This window comes from Bemisia tabaci, chromosome 2 (assembly GCF_918797505.1).
Source record: "Bemisia tabaci chromosome 2, PGI_BMITA_v3".
Classification (NCBI taxonomy): Eukaryota; Metazoa; Arthropoda; class Insecta; order Hemiptera; family Aleyrodidae; genus Bemisia; species Bemisia tabaci.
In genome coordinates, this window is record NC_092794.1 from 25,443,198 (window position 1) to 25,460,072 (window position 16,875).

General features: G+C 36.5%; 2 protein-coding genes across 2 annotated transcripts in view; one reads left to right on the forward strand and one right to left on the reverse strand.

Annotated features, from left to right (window-relative positions):
• LOC109032451 (alpha-ketoglutarate-dependent dioxygenase alkB homolog 7, mitochondrial) overlaps window positions 1–16,875 on the reverse strand; it is an 85,125-nt gene that overhangs the window by 6,990 nt on the left and 61,260 nt on the right. The gene's annotated exons all lie outside the window — the stretch shown is intronic.
• Window positions 3,805–7,120, forward strand: LOC140224033 (uncharacterized). The gene is made up of 3 exons (XM_072297002.1): window positions 3,805–4,387; window positions 5,793–6,024; window positions 6,295–7,120. Exons 2-3 carry the CDS (start codon window positions 5,897–5,899, stop codon window positions 6,560–6,562), a joined length of 396 nt encoding a protein of 131 aa, XP_072153103.1. The 5' UTR covers window positions 3,805–4,387; window positions 5,793–5,896; the 3' UTR covers window positions 6,563–7,120.

Here is a 16,875-nt window from a genome sequence, read left to right on the forward strand (position 1 = left end):
TGACTTTTACCTAGTTAATTTCCCAACTTAATCGATAGTCTCATTTACTTTTGTCGCAGATAAATTTGGTGCTGGACGGTCACCTGCTCTCAACCTTAAAATCGAAGCAGAAATTGTCGAGTGTCTAATTGCAAGAGCTCAATTGGGTGTCCCTTGTGGCAGAGAGGAGCTCAAGGATTTAATACAAGATTATGTCAGGAACAACAATACTCCATTCAAGGATGGTCGCCCCGGGCAAGATTGGTACTTATCATTCATGCGCCGTCATCCCAATTTGAGCTTGAAGAAGGCTGAACAGCTGCAAAAAGCGCGTGCGGACGCCCGTGACCCGCAAGTAATTTATGATTTCTTTGATTTACTTACAAAATTGTATAACGAGAAAGGCCTTACAAGTGCAAAAGCGTTTCTTGCAAACTGTGACGAGTCAGGCTTCAATAGTGATCCTACAAAATCAAAAGGAATCGGAGCAAAAGGCGTTCCTCTGAGTCGAATCTCAGGTGGTTCAGGTAAAGAGAATACATCAGTTTTAGCTTGCGTGTTTGCTGATGGCACTTTTATGCCTCCTCTAATAATTTTTAAAGGTCAGTCAGTGCAATCTAGATGGGTTTCGAAAAATAGTTATCCAGGGACAAAATACTCAGCGTCAAATAACGGTTACATGGAAGAACCGATCTTTTTTTCATGGTTCACCGAGGCTTTCATTCCTCATATCCAAAAATTAAGAGAAAACAAAAAACTGCCTGACCAACATGCCGCCTTAATCTATGATGGCCACTCAAGCCATTTCAGCGTCAGAATTATCAGGGCAGCAATAGACAGCAATATTTCCTTAGTTAAGTTACCAAGTCATCTTACTGATAAAATGCAACCTCTAGACAAAAGCGTTTTTGGTCCCCTCAAAAAGTTGTGGGAACCATTGTTAGTAGAATACGCTAAAAGCCAAATAGGTCGTGGTCATGGCCGCTTAACAAAGGAGTTGTTTGGAGAGTATTTGGGCAAAGTTTGGCCACAAGGATTGAAAGAAATCAACATTCAAAAGGGTTTCAGCTCTACTGGTCTTTATCCTCTTGACTCCAAAAAACTAGCTGCAACCTTATTCACTACAGAACAAATAGAATTATACGAAAATAAAAAGAAACTAAAATTGCAAAGGAGAGCATCTTTGAGTACACCCCCACCCCCCGATGAAATTTTGCCCCCAGAAACACCGCGCCTAGAGACTGGCTCTAGTTCCGGGATCTCTCCCTCAGTCAATAACCCAATTGCGAATGAAGTATCTGATCTTAATCCTTTTTCATCACAAGTTCATAGTCCTATTTCTTCTCAAGCCGCCTTTATCGGACCAATAGATTCAGCGATAACTGAGAATAATGTATCTTATGAGACCGTCCTAGATTTGTCAACTAGAATTCATGGCAATACGCCAGAGAAACCAACCAGCTTAGTTGATATTTTTACCCATAAAATTAAATGCGTGCCTAAAAGGACAGAATTAACTCAGTACAAAGCTAAAACCCCCGAGCAAGTTGCTCGACTAAAGCACCTAAAATATGGCGAGGTCTTGACCACAGATGAAGTATTGAAGCGTCTTGAAGAAGCTGAAGAGGCCAAAAAAAATAAGAAACCCAAGAAGAAAACTAAAACGGGATCTACCAAAGATAAAAATGAAACCAAAGAGGAGAACGGAGAAGAAGATGCAGATTTACCAGAAAATGCAGCAAAAAAGAAAAAGAAACCAACGAAGAATACTAAAAAGAGACCTGCCAAAGATAAAAATGAATCCGAAGAGGATGACGGGGAAGAAGATGCTGATTTACCAGAAAATTCTGATTTATCAGATGGTGAAAGCTTCAATGACAATGAGAAGGAAGATGACAACTTAGAATTGCTGTTGATGGAAAATTATGCTGATTCAGAATCTGGTTCAAAGGCGGAAATTGGGGACTTTATCCTGGTTCGTTTTAAGAAACAAGTCCAAAAAGAAACGTTTGTGTATTATGTTGGCCAAGTTTCTGAGAAACAAGATGATGATTTGAATGTATCTTTCTTACGGAAAAATAAAAAATCTTTTGTATTCCCTCATGTTGAAGACATCAGTCTTATTCAAAAAATAGATGTTAAAAAAATTCTTCCAAAACCTGTTATCCGTAGAGGCTACTGCACTTTTAGCACTGAGTTCCCTATTGATATCATAATTTTGTAGGTTATTAGAAATATTTTCTTTTCATTCTACATTTCATTTTTATTTCTTTTCTACTTTTCATTCGCCATTACCTAAAGTTCCTAAGCCTAACTTTGTGCCTACCTGCCTCTTTCTCACAATCAGTCTGGGAGTTTAAGAGTTCAATTAATGAGTGCTATCAGGTGTTACCTAGATGCTTCGCTTTATTTTTTGGCAATAGTGGTTCTATTTAGTTACCTAGTATTTTTAAAAGAACACTTGTTCCTATACTTAAAACTTTACGTTACGTACTATTTTTTAGATAAATTTTTTTGAAATAATAAACATTAATTTTCTTATTGTATTTTGTTTTAGCTACTTACCTACATCATACCTTCCTCCTTAAAAATATATAAAGAGAAATATATGCACATATAAAACAAATAAAAAAAAAATTGTTTCTGAGTTTTCATGGTTTTTACTGAAAAAAATTAAGGACAAAGGCTTACCTACTGAGAAAGTTTCTTGACGAGATAAAAAGGGAAATGAAAGATCCTGTACCTGCCTTTTCTTTTTCAACAACTTTATTAATTAAAGAAGGGCTTCTAATAATCAGAAATTGAAATTATAAAAAAAAAGTGAACTTTGTAATACATTAATGGAAAAGAACTGAATTTTATAAGCATCCGGAATTACCCCAAATTACGAGTTGGGGTAATTCCGGAAAGAGAGATTCAGCGCTAATACTTTGCAGTCTACTTAAAGAACATCCAATATGTATGTGTGCATAATTTCATTAAAGAGACATAGCCGTGGACTTAGATACGCCTCCGGAATTACCCCACCGTCGGTGGGGTAATTCCGTTTGCAACGGGGTAATTCCGGACGCTACAAAAAAATTCACCAAAAATTTTTGAAAAACTTTTTTTCGACAAATACTATATTAACTAGCTTTCAACAATATAAGGAGCTGGCAGATCCAAAAAAATGTTGAATTCATTCAGTTTAACTGGTCCAAACCAAGGGTCAAAGTAAAAATTAGGTTACAACCGTCAAAATCGTCCGGAATTACCCCAACTGACCCTTTGCATGGAGAGTTCATCTTCATGTAGACGTGAACTCTCAGGGTAGGGTGGGATATCCCTTCCATTTTAACCTCAACTTGAGAGCTTTTTTTGAGCTTGGGAGTTGATTTCAGAGAAAACCAGTGGCACTATCATGTTTCTCGCGAACTTATACAAAAGAATCAACAGTCAAATCGCAAATTCCTCACACATGCAACATCTCAATTATAATACTTCATACCAATAGGCATTTACATACATATGGATTGAATGCAATGTAATGCAATAACATCTCCTCTAGACCTCAATTCAATCGATTGGTAGTCGCAAAACGGTAGTTAGTGAGGGGCTTGGAAACTCAGGACACTGTGATACTTAGGTGGATACAGTGAGTGCTTTAGTGAAATCATGGGTTTTGTCATGAATAGCATTTGGAAGTCGAAAGTAAATTTGAATTTTGAAACTGGGACTCAGAGAACTTACTGTAACGCTGTTTCGATGGCTTTTCCAAATGCTTCACACTTATACACTTGACTCCCCGCCATACAACGAGGTTCACTGAAGCTGATAATAGATTATACAGTACATCATAATGGTAATTACTTAAACTTCAAGACACTTGGTTTAGAGTAAGAGTTTAGAGGTATTGGCATAGAATAATAAAGCTATTAGGCGTAGCCTTATTCTATGGTATTGGCAACTACGAAACTGGACTGGAATTACTGGAATGTAAATAATAATAATTCCGATCCCGCGTTCCGTGTCCATGTCGGAATCAGATTCAGAACCAGGTACGAGACGGAACTCGGCAACGCGGAACGAAAGGAAACGGCAGAGGACCAGACTTGTTGCTGCCGCGCCGCGAAATGAAGAATTGAAGAGAGTAGTAAGTGCATATCTGTATGAGCCGTGATTAACGTATATTTTGATGTGTCTTGAGGCTCATCTTAAAATACACTTAAAACTTTTCTCTGTAACGCGGCAGTTTCGCGCTTAAACCATTGTCTCCGGTCGGAACATGTTGAAACCTGCAAGCTAGTTAGCGTCGTTTTTTCGAGGTATGGATGTTTTCTCTGGTTATTTCGCTTGTTATGTGGTCTGTGGTTTTTCACTTTTTCGGGCGTCGTGAAAATGCAGAACCTGATCTTCTTTGCTGTTAAATGTAAGTATTTTGATCCATTCTAGTCACAAATGTCCTTCACTTGTCCTCGTGAGGCACTTGTGGAGGGCAATGATTCAGTTGTTGATTAGAGCAAAGAGCATCAGAAGAGACACTTGTTGCCTCATTCGCCGATCCTCAATTAGCTATTAGTGTACTAAATGTCCCAATTGTAGAGACTGTCAGTTTTCAGCACTTCAAGAATCGGCTGCATGATGGCTCCGATTGCTCATGACCGGCTCTGGAGACCATTCCATCGAGAGCACTAACTTCCTAATAAAGCGTTCACTATCTTAGGATGTATATCGAGGAAACTGTTACCATCTGTTAGTCCATGCAGTGGAAACATAAAGTCTCTTGTTTTTTTTTAGATCTGGGGCTCTGTCTGCTTTACTTTGTGATTCTGTCTATCAGAGCCGTTCTGATTTTCTGTAGTAGTAGTGATCAGACCTCAAGTCCTGCAATCTGGATCATCTATCATTTCACTTTAATCAATCAACATTTCCGTCTCTCACAGTAATTGTTGTTAACCTAACATGTAACGCAGAGAGCAAAAAGGAACTTCCATTTCTGCTAATCTGCTCTGGTATCTGTTGATACTGGAAAACTTCTTGTGCATACATTGTTCCTCTTACAAGACACGTTGTTAAAGTCAGAAGTGCAACCGCTAAGTTATCCGCTGAGTGGCTGAGCTCAGCGGAAGTGTTGTTAAACGTTTTCTGAGTATCCGCGGAGCTAAATAAAGGCCGCCATCTTCTCAGCACAATCGCTTAGCGCCAGTCACACACCGCACCGACCATCAATTACATTTTCTCTCTTGAATCCATTCAAATCAATGAAATTGCAATAGCTTTCTTGGTATATGATGTTCGGAAAAACCGGTACACCACGTGAAAGACAGCCAAAAATCAGGGCCTGGAAACACTCCACAAAATTATCCAGAAACGCGTCATTTCAGTGCAACAGTGGTTTGAAAAAGTTGCAGACTTCCGAAGCTCTTTACCAAGTAGACAATTTTTGCCAAGTAAACAATAGCGTCTCCGAGTGTATCTTTTGACAGAGAAGTTGAATTTTTGGAGAGATTGCCAAAACGTTTAAATTCAAGATGGCAGCTGTCGCTTAATATGCTGCTTTGGCTTTTCTTAGATTGATTTTTGTGAAATTCCGTATCAGCGTGTATTTTTTAACAGGAATAATAAATTTTTAGTCAGATTTTCAACATATCAAAATCCAATATTGCGGCCGCCCTGTATAATTCTCTTTTCCCTCTGGAACATCGATTTCAGTGAAAGTTCGTGAAAAAGAAGATGAAGACGAAGATGCTATCTTCTCATCAATGTTAGAGAGTAAACTTGTATCTTGTTATTTATTATTAATTAAATTTTCTCTTTTATTTTGAAAATTACAGAGAAACTATCAGTATCAGATCATGAGTCGGAAGATTTAAAAAGTCCATCCACGTCAAATTTCGCCTGCCTGTTAAACATCTACAGACTGACCGAGGGTAGAACAATGGCCAGTGCTGATTGGTTTGGAGCTTCAAATCAGAAGAAAATGTGCTCCAGTGTGTCCACATCTGTCAGTCAGTCCTTCTCGCAGATTTCGAGGAAAAATGAGAAGAAATCGAAGAAATCGTCCCAGTAAATTTCTTCATAAATTAAATTTTCTCTTTTTTTTTCTCATGTTCAAAGGTTGTTGGACAATAAGTTTCCTAATTTCTTAAGAACTGTGGAAACCAGTAAGATCTAAAAGGATCTGCTAAACACTTACCCTTTTCCCTTCAATAATTTATTTAAATTTAACCAGCAATAGAAACACAATATTCTCCATTTTTTCTTAATTTCCCCTCATTAAAATTGGTTTCATTTTATACTTTCCTTCCTAAAAATATGATATTATTTTCATTTCAGGAAATCTAAATCAAGAAGGGCCCGCTCGAGCAGCTCGGGCTCCCCGTCAACTGCATTCTCTCGTGAATCGTCTAGCTCTTCTTCCTCTACTTTACCATCAAGCCGAAAAAGAAGACATCATAGCAATAAGGGTAAGAAATATCCTTCAAAGAAGAAATCAGGGAGACATAGCAGATCCCGTTCCAAAAGCGGGTCAACATCAGAAACCCGAAGCATAGTTGATTCGGAATCTACTTTGACAGAGCAGCCTGTTTTGGAAAATCCCTAAAGTTACTAACAAGAACTCAGTTTTGTTGAGACAGTGGATATTATAGTATTTATATTTTGACTTTGTGATTCATGGACCTAAGGTACTTGAATCAAGTTATTTTTTTATTTTTTTATATTCATACACTTTTTTTTCTTAGTTTAAAAACTATTCGTGATAATAAAGTTGATTGATCTCTGAGATTTTCAATTAACAAGAGGAACTTACGGACCTGCCGCCTCCGATTGGGCTGGATTTTTTTTTACAGATTCTATGGACCAATTCTAGAGGTCAATTTGAGCCGTTTTCCTGAATGCGCAATAGGAAGGGCGTAAAAAATTCCCAAAAGTTGTGTTTTCGGCGTGTGATTTGGTCGTGCGGCGGGTGGCAACACTGAAGCAGTCTCTTCTACCGCTTTAGCGGCCTGAAGGTTTCAGCGGAATTCGGAGCCCTACTGCACAGGTGCTGGCTCCATGATTGTGAGGTCCCGGGTTCCATCCCCGGGTTAGTTGTTTACTTTTTATTTTCCGCATGATCACGTAACATTTTATTTTTAATTCTTCATCAGCATTTATAAATCTAGCAGTTCCGATCACTATCCCCCCCCCCCTTACTTTACGTACATCCCCCCCCTCCTATTTACTCACATTGACCGCCAATAACGGTATGAAACTTCATTGACATAAATTAATGAATTAAAAAGCAAAAGAAAACCTTATTTGTTACTCCATTATCTCCCAATATTTTCCTGGAAAAATATTTAATGTGTAAGTAAATCGAAGAGCAAACCCATGTGCATGCAAGTGCCGCCAAGAAACACATTATTTTGGCCCTTTGCTTTTTAATCCATCAATTTATGTCAATGAAGTTTCATACGATTATTGGTGGTCAATGTGAATAAATATCGGGGGAAAATAAACGTAAAATAAGGGGGGGATAGTGATCGGAACTGCTTGATTTATAAATGCGGATGAAGAATTAAAAATAAAATTTTGCGTGATCATGCGGAAAATAAAAACTAAACAACTAACCTGGGGATGGAACCGGGGACCTCACAATCATGGAGCCAGCACCTGTGCAGTAGGGCTCCGAACTCCGCTGAAACCTTCAGGCCGCTAAAGCGGTAGAAGAGACTGCTTCAGTGTTGCCACGCGCCGCACGACCAAATCATACGCCGAAAACGCAACTTTTAGGAATTTTTTACGCCCTTCCTATTGCGCATTCGGGAAAACGGCTCAAATTGACCTCTAGAATTGATCCATAGAGTCTGTAAAAAAAATTCAGCCCAATCGGAGGCGGTAGGTCCGTAAGTTCCCCTTGTAAGGCGATCTCTCTGTCCAAGTATTTTGGTTCTTAATTTTTTCTAGTTATTAGGTATATTATCTAGTTCATTTGTTTGTTTCCTGCCTTCTTTAATCAATTGATTTTTTCTTTGTTATGTCAAGAATTATTTTTATCCTGTTACTATATTTCTTGGTGATCAATACTTTATTCTAAAGAGGGTCAAGAAGTGGCCCCTTCCAAATGACATCATATGTGTTTTTCAATTTCTGTTTTCTTTATGTCATTTGTTATTTTTTATGTTTAATTGTTCCTGCCTCATTTTTTCTAGCTCATTCTGTCTAGTTCATTCTCGTTACTTTATTTTTCGTTTGTAAATAAACGTTAGCAAATCACATTCTAACAATATAGAGGCTGCGAAAGATGTTTTCTTATTAAAATTAAAATAAGGGCAAGATTAAATGAAGCAACTATAATCAATATGAGCTTTTTGATGAAGACTTTATTCTCTCATTCAATTCTTTTTTCCATCACTATGTCAAATATATCAGAATCATACTTTAAAAGAAGAGTAGAGTTCACACTCCATCCTTTATGTAAATCTGACTGTCCATTTGTTTGCAAAACAAATTCTCAAAATTCAAAAATTCATTTCAAAAAAAAAAGAATTCAAAGAAAAAAAAAAATTTGAAAATTTTCATTTTCAAATTTCTTTTCTTTTTTGTTTCTTTGTTTGTTTAATATGTTCATGTTCTTATTTCAATATAGTTATTTTTGTCAGTTTATGTCATATTATTGTATTCCTTTGCATTCATTTCAACCGTTCTTATACAAGACACGTTTTTATGTATTCAATTAGTAATGAAACAAAAATAATAGAATATTGAAGGAAGAAAGAAAACCTGTTGGAAAATAAGCGCCGATAAGAAATCGGGGCTTATTTCACAAGTTTCCATGTTTAAAATTGAAACGAAAACAAATTTTCTTTTGTAAGCTCCTATGTAAAGAAACCTCTATTTTACAAGTAGATTTGTATTCAAAACCTTGTGAAGTGAAGATGCGCAAAGCCCGTATCATACAATCAGAGCTCTCAAAGTGGCACGTGGGATCATGTGACACTCAGATCGAGATCCCTCAAAGATAATTTTGTCAGGCATATGATCTGCGGGGGTCACGTGACGCCACTTTGAGAGGTCTACTTTGATTGTCTGATACGGGCTCAACACATAAAGAACTCGTAAAAAACTCGCCAAAAAATATCGTTGACGAATTTGGAATCATTTCACGAGTTTTTTACGTAAAAAACTTTTGGATAAGTAACCCGTAAAAAATAATTTTCAGTGGCAGCACTATTATCTAACATGAGTTTCTCACTTATTTTTCATAAGCTTTTTACGTAAAAAACTCGTGAAATGATTCCCAATTCGTCAACTGGGAACTTTTTTTTACGAGTTCTTTACGAGTTCTGTATATGTTGCGCATCTTCATTTCACAATGTTTTCAATTTTTTTTTACAAGTTTTTCACGATCCGTTGCTACAAGGGTGTCTTTGCTTATCGTAACGAGAACTTTACCCAAATGCACTATTGCGACTTTTTTACATATTTTTAAGGCTAATCGTGTGCAATTTTTGAGAAAAATGATCTTAGATGTAGTAAGGTTGGCAGCAAGTGCGGTTGGTGATAACCGTCAAAAGTTGGCAATGACCCCCCTCCCATCCTCAAAAACCAAAACAAAGCACCGCCATTTTTGGGTCCTAAGCCTCTCCATGGGACCCAGTGGCCATACTCTCTTAATATAGGTACTCTAGTTAAGAAGACAGATGAAACAACCGTAAGGGAGTGCGTTGACTTTAATTAAAGGAACTTATGACGTGACAGCCAGCGTGCCGAGAGTCCAGGAAAATATCTTGACCTCTCAGATTAGCTGAGTGATATCGGGGCTCTGCCGGACGATCGTCGCACTGCACCAAGCAATTCTGACGATGAGGAAAGTGATCAAGCAGCGGCCCCGTCTCTGGCAGAAATTGCGGCTATGATCACGCAGCGTTCCAAAGACGATGCATTTTATGATAACTACTCGATTGTTCCTCTTTACGATTCACAGAGTTTCAATACAATTCTGTAGGATGAACTGTATTCTATCGAGTTTAATGATATATCGATGGAGGGATTATTTAAACGCATGATTATTTTTTCCTAGTCTTCAGGAATGTTTATTTTCAGTTAACGGAGCAAAAAAAAAAAAAAAAAAAAAAATTACTTTAAGCTTACATTTTCTTTGACTTAGGGCATCTATCTCTTCGCTGGATTTTTTTTTTTTGCACCGAAGGATGTGTAATAAAATATCCACTTATTATTCCATTGTAAACGTATGCCTATTGTAGAGTAAAATTTGAATGTCCAGGGGTGCAAGTTATATTTTATTTTGATTGTTTGAACGAAAATCATAAAAATAAAGAAGAAAGTGACTGACATTATAAAAATGGCAATACGAAAAATAGAGGAATCAGAGAGATAATTTCTAATTATGAACTAATGTATGCGTGAATTTACCACTTCCACCGCAAAGCACTAGATTAGACATCCTGCAAATTCATCATTTGTTACATTCCCGTATTTCGGATCAACTGCAGGCACCAATTGTTATCTACAGAGGACGGGTTTTTGATTCCCTGAGTTTGGCCTTTCGAATCAATAATTTTGATCCGGCAATAAGTGCAGCAAACGAGCCTGGCCAGAACACATATGCTTTAAGTACTGGGAAGGCTCATCCTCAGGAATGGACCCTGACATGATTGTCCGATCATTCGTAGAAAGGGAAAGGGTTCATGGGCTGCGCCACAAGAAATGCATAGGTATTGGTGATTCCAGCGTTTTTTCCCACCTCCTAGAGAAAGTCTTGAGTTACGGACGGCAAATAATAAAAGTCGAATGCTTTAATCATCTGCTTAAAAACGTGAAAAAGCGCTTATCCGAGTGCGGTTGCTGTTGGGAAGGCGACTGGAAAGCTCCTGTCCATACTGTTACATCTGTGCGGTAGCTGAGTGCAGCAAACGAGCCTGGCCAGAACATACATGCTATGAGAATTGGGAAGGTTCATCCTCACGAATGGAGTCTGACATGATTGTCCAATCATTCATAGAAAGCGAAAAGATTCATGGGCTGCGCCACAAGAAATTTATAGGTGATGGTGATTCCAGCGTTTTCTCCCAGCTCCAAGAGAAAGTCTTGAGTTACGAGCGGCAAATAATAAAAGTCAAGTGCATTAACCATCATAAACCTTCAGTCAGTTCGGCCACCTTCCCCCTTTCTTTTTCCTCTCTCCTTTCCAAATCAAACAATCGAAAACTCAACGACGATCACAATCTAAGAGGAACACTATGTGAACTTTTCTAGTTAGCTATTTTGAAGATAATTCTCGAAAATAAAAGTGAAAATATTATTGTAGATAACTTAGATCGTTGTTCCTCAGTAATAGAAGGAATTGAAGAAAAATATCAATTTTGTGAGACTTCAGAAGATACGGATAAATGTGTTGGGTTTCTTTTTTCCAGAGCTTGATTGAAAAACTGTATGAAGATATGAAAAGAGCCGGAGAAGCGGAGAAGGACCTTACTGTTGTACGAAGCGATGAAGATTCTAATGGCGTTCCATTTATAACTGTCTGTATGGACGCAGGATGGACCCATCGAAGTCATGGACACAAGTATACGGCAAAATCTGGCCGTGCGGTTTTTGTTGGGAAGGCGACTGGGAGGCTCCTGTCCCTCAATGTCAGAAACAAATACAGCTGCATCTGTGCAGTAGCTTGACGCAACAAATGAGCCTGGCCAAAACACACATGCTACAAGAACTGGGAGGGCTCATCCGCAGGAATGGAGCATGACATGATTGTCCAATCTTTCGTAGAAAGAGAAAGGGTTCATGGGCTGCACCACACGAAATGTATAAGTGATGGTGATTCCAGCGTTTTTTCTCACCTCCAAGAAAAATTCTTGGTCGCAAAAATCGACTCGTAAGCCATATAAATTTGCTCTTAATTTCTGACGAAATGGAAGAAAAGTTCCACTATTGTTGGATCACCAATTCTGAAAAGTTAGTCTGCCCTCAAATAACTAGTCATCACGGTTAAATTTATATTTGTCAGAAAGGTTTCGCTTATAAATATTCCAAAGAAGACCTTCCAGTTGTAGACCATACGAATTTCCTCTTAATTTCTTACGAAATGGAAGAAAAGTTCCACTATTCTTGGATCACCAGTTCTGAAAAGTTAGTTCGCTCTCAGATAACCAGGCATCACGGTTAAATTTATATTTGTCAGAAGGGTTTCGCTTATACATATTCCAAAGAAGACCTTCGAGTTGTAGACCATACAAATTTCCTCTTAATTTCTGACGAAATGGAAGAAAAGTTCCACTATTCTTGGATCACCAGTTCTGAAAAGTTAGTTCGCTCTCAGATAACCAGACATCACGGTCTTTATGTTGAGATGTGTGATGCCACATCATGCCACAGTTCAGTTCAGCTTGCCGACAGTTCAGTTCAGCTTGCCGACAAGGGAACACGGTTTTGGAGGTTGGGAGTGTAGTCGCGAGTTTTTTAACTTGTGAATTTGTGAGTTTGTGAAGTGGTGGAATTGTGAATTGTGTATTGAAAATTGATAATTCTCTTCTTGTTTTAGCAAGTTGTAGGGGAATTGTATGAGTGAGTGTGTGGGAATCTAGCAGTTCTGGAACAGAAGTGTTAGGCCTAAAAGGGAGGCTAAAGCATGGCCAGTAAAATATCAATGGGGGAAAGAGGTGAAGGGGAAAGCAAAGTATTGGGGGATACAGGAAATTGGGGAAGAAGTTACAGAGAAATGCAAAAGAAAAAAGTATGGTCTGATAGTGTAAATAGTGAAGTGGAGACTGAATCAGGTACTCTAATGGTCAATCTACCACAGCGGAGTAAGAGTGTGGACAGATTGGGAGAGGAGTTAAAAGGGAACATAAGAGTAAAGAAACTGAAGTTAAAAATGGGTAGTGAAGTGATCAGACAAGAGAAGGTAATGGAAAAGGAGGGTATGGTAAAAAAGGTATTTGGGGACCCTAGTAGCAGAGTTCACTTTGTCTTTTTTAAAAAATATATAAAGAGGAACTAACCGTTAGATAAATGGGCATTTACTTAAAAAAAAAATTGACGGTTATATAAAATTTATGTAGCAGGAATTCATTCCTTTTATTTATAATCAAAAAGTGAAAAAACATATATAAAGTTTATATAAATAAATGAAAGAATTTCGACTGATTGTTTTACATTTCTGATATAAGACTGTTATGTAAATTAGTTGTAACCGTTATATAAATATAATAATCCACTTCTATCGTTTCCATTATATAAATGTTGTATAAATGTTATGTAAATTAGTTGTAACCGTTATATAAATATAATAATCCACTTCTATCGTTTCCATTATATAAATGTTGTATAAATGTTTCGTAATTAAAGCAAAGAAAATAAGAAAAATGTTTAAAAACAATTTAAAATTTCTAATGTATAACCAGAAGGCTTTTTTTATATAAGCAGAGTTATAAAATGTAAATAAAGTTAAGTACTTATTATTTATCCTCGCGTTGTTTAAAATTTATATAAATAGTAGAGAGGAATTATGTAAAAGAGTCAGATAAGTTTATACATTCCTTGAAATGAGGGATTTTTAAAACTTATATAAATTGATGATAAATCTTATTTAAAGTCATAAACTATTTTCTTCCCCCTTTTGGTCAAGTTTCCGCTAAATAACGGTTAAAAGTATAACGCTTGAAAATAAAGGAATTAAAAAAAAACATACTTATAAACAAATTAAATATGATGATGTATAAGCGGGAGAATTTTTTTTTAATAAAAGCAGAGTATAAAACGTATATAAAGTTAAGTACTTATTATTTATCCTCGCGTTGTTTACCATTTATATAAATAGTAAAGAGGAATTATGTAAAAGAGTCCGATGAGTGTATACATTCCTTGAAATGAGGGATGTGTAAAACTTATATAAATTGATGATAAATCTTATTTAAAGTCAGAAACTATTTTCCTCCTCTTTTTTCAAGTTTCCGCTAAATAACAGTTGTAAGTATACGCTTGAAAATAAAATAATTGAAAGAAAAACATACTTATAAACAAATTAAATATGATGATGTATAAGCGGGAGTATTTTTTTTTAATATAAGCAGAGTATAAAACGTATATAAAGTTAAGTGCTTATTATTTATCCTCGCGTTGTTTACTATTTATATAAATAGTAAAGAGGAATTATGTAAAAGAGTCCGATAAGTGTATACATTCCTTGAAATGAGGAATGTGTAAAACTGATGTAAATTGATGATAAACCTGATTTAAAATCATATACTATTTTTCTCCGCTCTGCTTAGGTTTTCCGATATAGATAACGGCTGTATAACGCATGAAAAAAATGCATTTAAAAAAACCTTCCTTATAAACAATCTAAAGATGATTATGTATAAGCGGGAGTATTTCTGTTATACAAGCAGAGTATAAAACGTAAACAAATTTAAGTACTTGTTATTTAGCATCGCGTAATTTACTACTCATATAGTGTAATGAGTAAAGGGAAATTATATATAACAGTCAGATAACTGTATACATTCTATGAAATGAGAGATGTCTAAAACTTACATAAAGAAATAATAAGTCTTATTTAAAGTGAGAAACTATTTTCCTCCTCTCTGCTCAAGTTTCCAATGAACGGTTGAAAAAAACGAATGGGGAAAAAAAATAAAAAAAAAATAAAAAAATAAAAAAAATGAAAAGATGGTTAGAAAGTTATAGACATTATGAAAAGATAATAAATAAGCAGGTGAATTTTTTTTATGTAAGTTGGAGTAAAAAACCCATATAAATAGAATCTAACACATTTTAATTATCGCCAGGGCGTTTGAAATGAGACATGTATAAAAGCTATATAAGTAAAGAATAACGGTTATATAAAGTCAAGAGGTAGTTTTCTCCTTACACTGCAGACCAAGATTAAAAATTAGTGAATTTTTGTAAATATTTCATGTCGATAGTTCAACTTTTGACTGAGTATAAGACAGGTAAACGCTAGCTATTACACTAGTAAATTTAGGCAATTTTTCAAAAAGTCCCTGAGTCGTATTATGATTCTCATTTTCTTTGAGAATCCTCGACGCACATCAAATACATTCTCCCAATGTCATAAAACACTCTCTTCTATTTTAGGATGCTTGTGCGATGTGACTCCCCCCCCCCCTCCCCTGACAAGAAAAATAATGCATCTATAAAATGAACTGCTGGGCTATAAAACCACATAACGCTCCATTATGCATTTGTTTCGTTTCACTGATGGTGGGAAGTTGGAAACAGGGTTTATCTTCTGTCATATTCAATTTCCATTGACCTGCTTATCCCTCTGACCAAATGTTCCGCCACGAATGAAATAACACAAACTTATCTGCCCATTCGCTCGATTTTGGGGCTGGTTTCTACCAGAAGAGCATACCTTCGTTTAAGTTACTTTAATATGAACCTTACACAAACAACGTCTTTTCTGAGCCTATAATTGCTGGAGACAAAACGTCCCACCGATTAGAATTAGAATGAAATCATTTTCCTCCCCACAACCCATCGAATTTTAGAGGATATTTGAACCGGCAATGTTATGGCTTCATCCACATCACTAATCAATTGTAAAGTACACAGTTTTTTGTTTGGCTGACATTCAGGCAAACACAAACAGCAGAGCCGCAGTATCCGCCACCTCTCTTATATGCTGGCACCAAAGCTTGTCCAACTTGAATTTTACAACATTGCCCTCCCTCCTTGGACCTTTCGGTCAATTTTAGTGACTTCTGAACCATCATGTACCTAGTATATGAAGTTCTTATGTTTTCTAGTCTTCTTTCATGGGATCGGATGTAGGCAGGAAGTTTACAATATTTTGCAGAAAACTTTACCAGTAGCACTACTTTCCACCATGAGTAATGTTTCTGTTACATAACTTGGTATTAAATTGTTATACAATTCAAAAAACCAGAGGTGGCAGATACTGCATTTACCCCACATAAATACTGGGATTCTACACCGGCTGATGCGAAATGCTGGATTGAATCTGGATCGTAGTTTACAACATGGACCATTACGACACGTTACAGGACAACTTGGTAATTAAGAGGTTATGTCATATCAGAAAATATTACCTAGAGTTGTTCTAATGGTCTGTGTACTGAACTACATCCTTAACTTGATTCAATAGATGCCATTTTTTGTGTTAGAACAACATGCAATATATAGCATTGATGAGGTGGTTCCATTTTTTCAGCTACTTCTCATTTTTCTTGAATTTTGAAAACTCATTTCTTTTGTCACGAGAATAATGATTGCTCTTACCAAATTTGACAAAGAAATTCAATGTACTGAGGGCAGGGCATCTTTGGAGGAAAAATATCGCATTCGATAGCAGTTTCGATATTGGTATCGAATGCAATATTTCTCTTCTAATAAAACCCTGCCGTTATCACGTTGAATTTATTTGTCAAATTTGGTAAGTGAATTCATTACACTCGTGACAACAGAAATGCATTCTCAAAATTTGAGAAAAATGACAGGTAGCTGAAAAAATGTAACTATACGCATACATTGCATGTTGCTCTGACACAAAATAAGGCGTCCATCGGATCATCTTAATCTGATGAGCGCAATGGAGCTACATTAATCAAACGGCGAGGTATTGACAAATGAACATTGAAAAGGACAGAGGAAACTGACATTCACCATTGAATTCAGTTAAGTTATACGCATCAACATACATTGATTATCATTAACCCATGCCTCAACCAATTGAAACATTGGTCAAATAATTCGCAGAAGATATTCCATTTGTACACAGCAAATAAAGAATAATGAAACGAGGATGGAGTATTACTTACACACATTCTCACTTCGTTGTTACCACTGATTGGTTTCCTCTAAGTACGTCTACTATTGTAAAAGAGAAACCAGTCACAAAGATCACGGATTTTTTGAACGTCCTTT

What these genes read in the sequence shown, in the direction of transcription:
- LOC140224033 (XM_072297002.1), top strand. Translation starts at nt 5,897, where the DNA reads ATGGCCAGTGCTGATTGGTTTGGAGCTTCAAATCAGAAGAAAATGTGC. An exon ending in AAATCGAAGAAATCGTCCCA is followed by an intron (nt 6,025 to 6,294) that starts GTAAATTTCTTC and finishes TTTTCATTTCAG; the next exon opens with GAAATCTAAATCAAGAAGGG.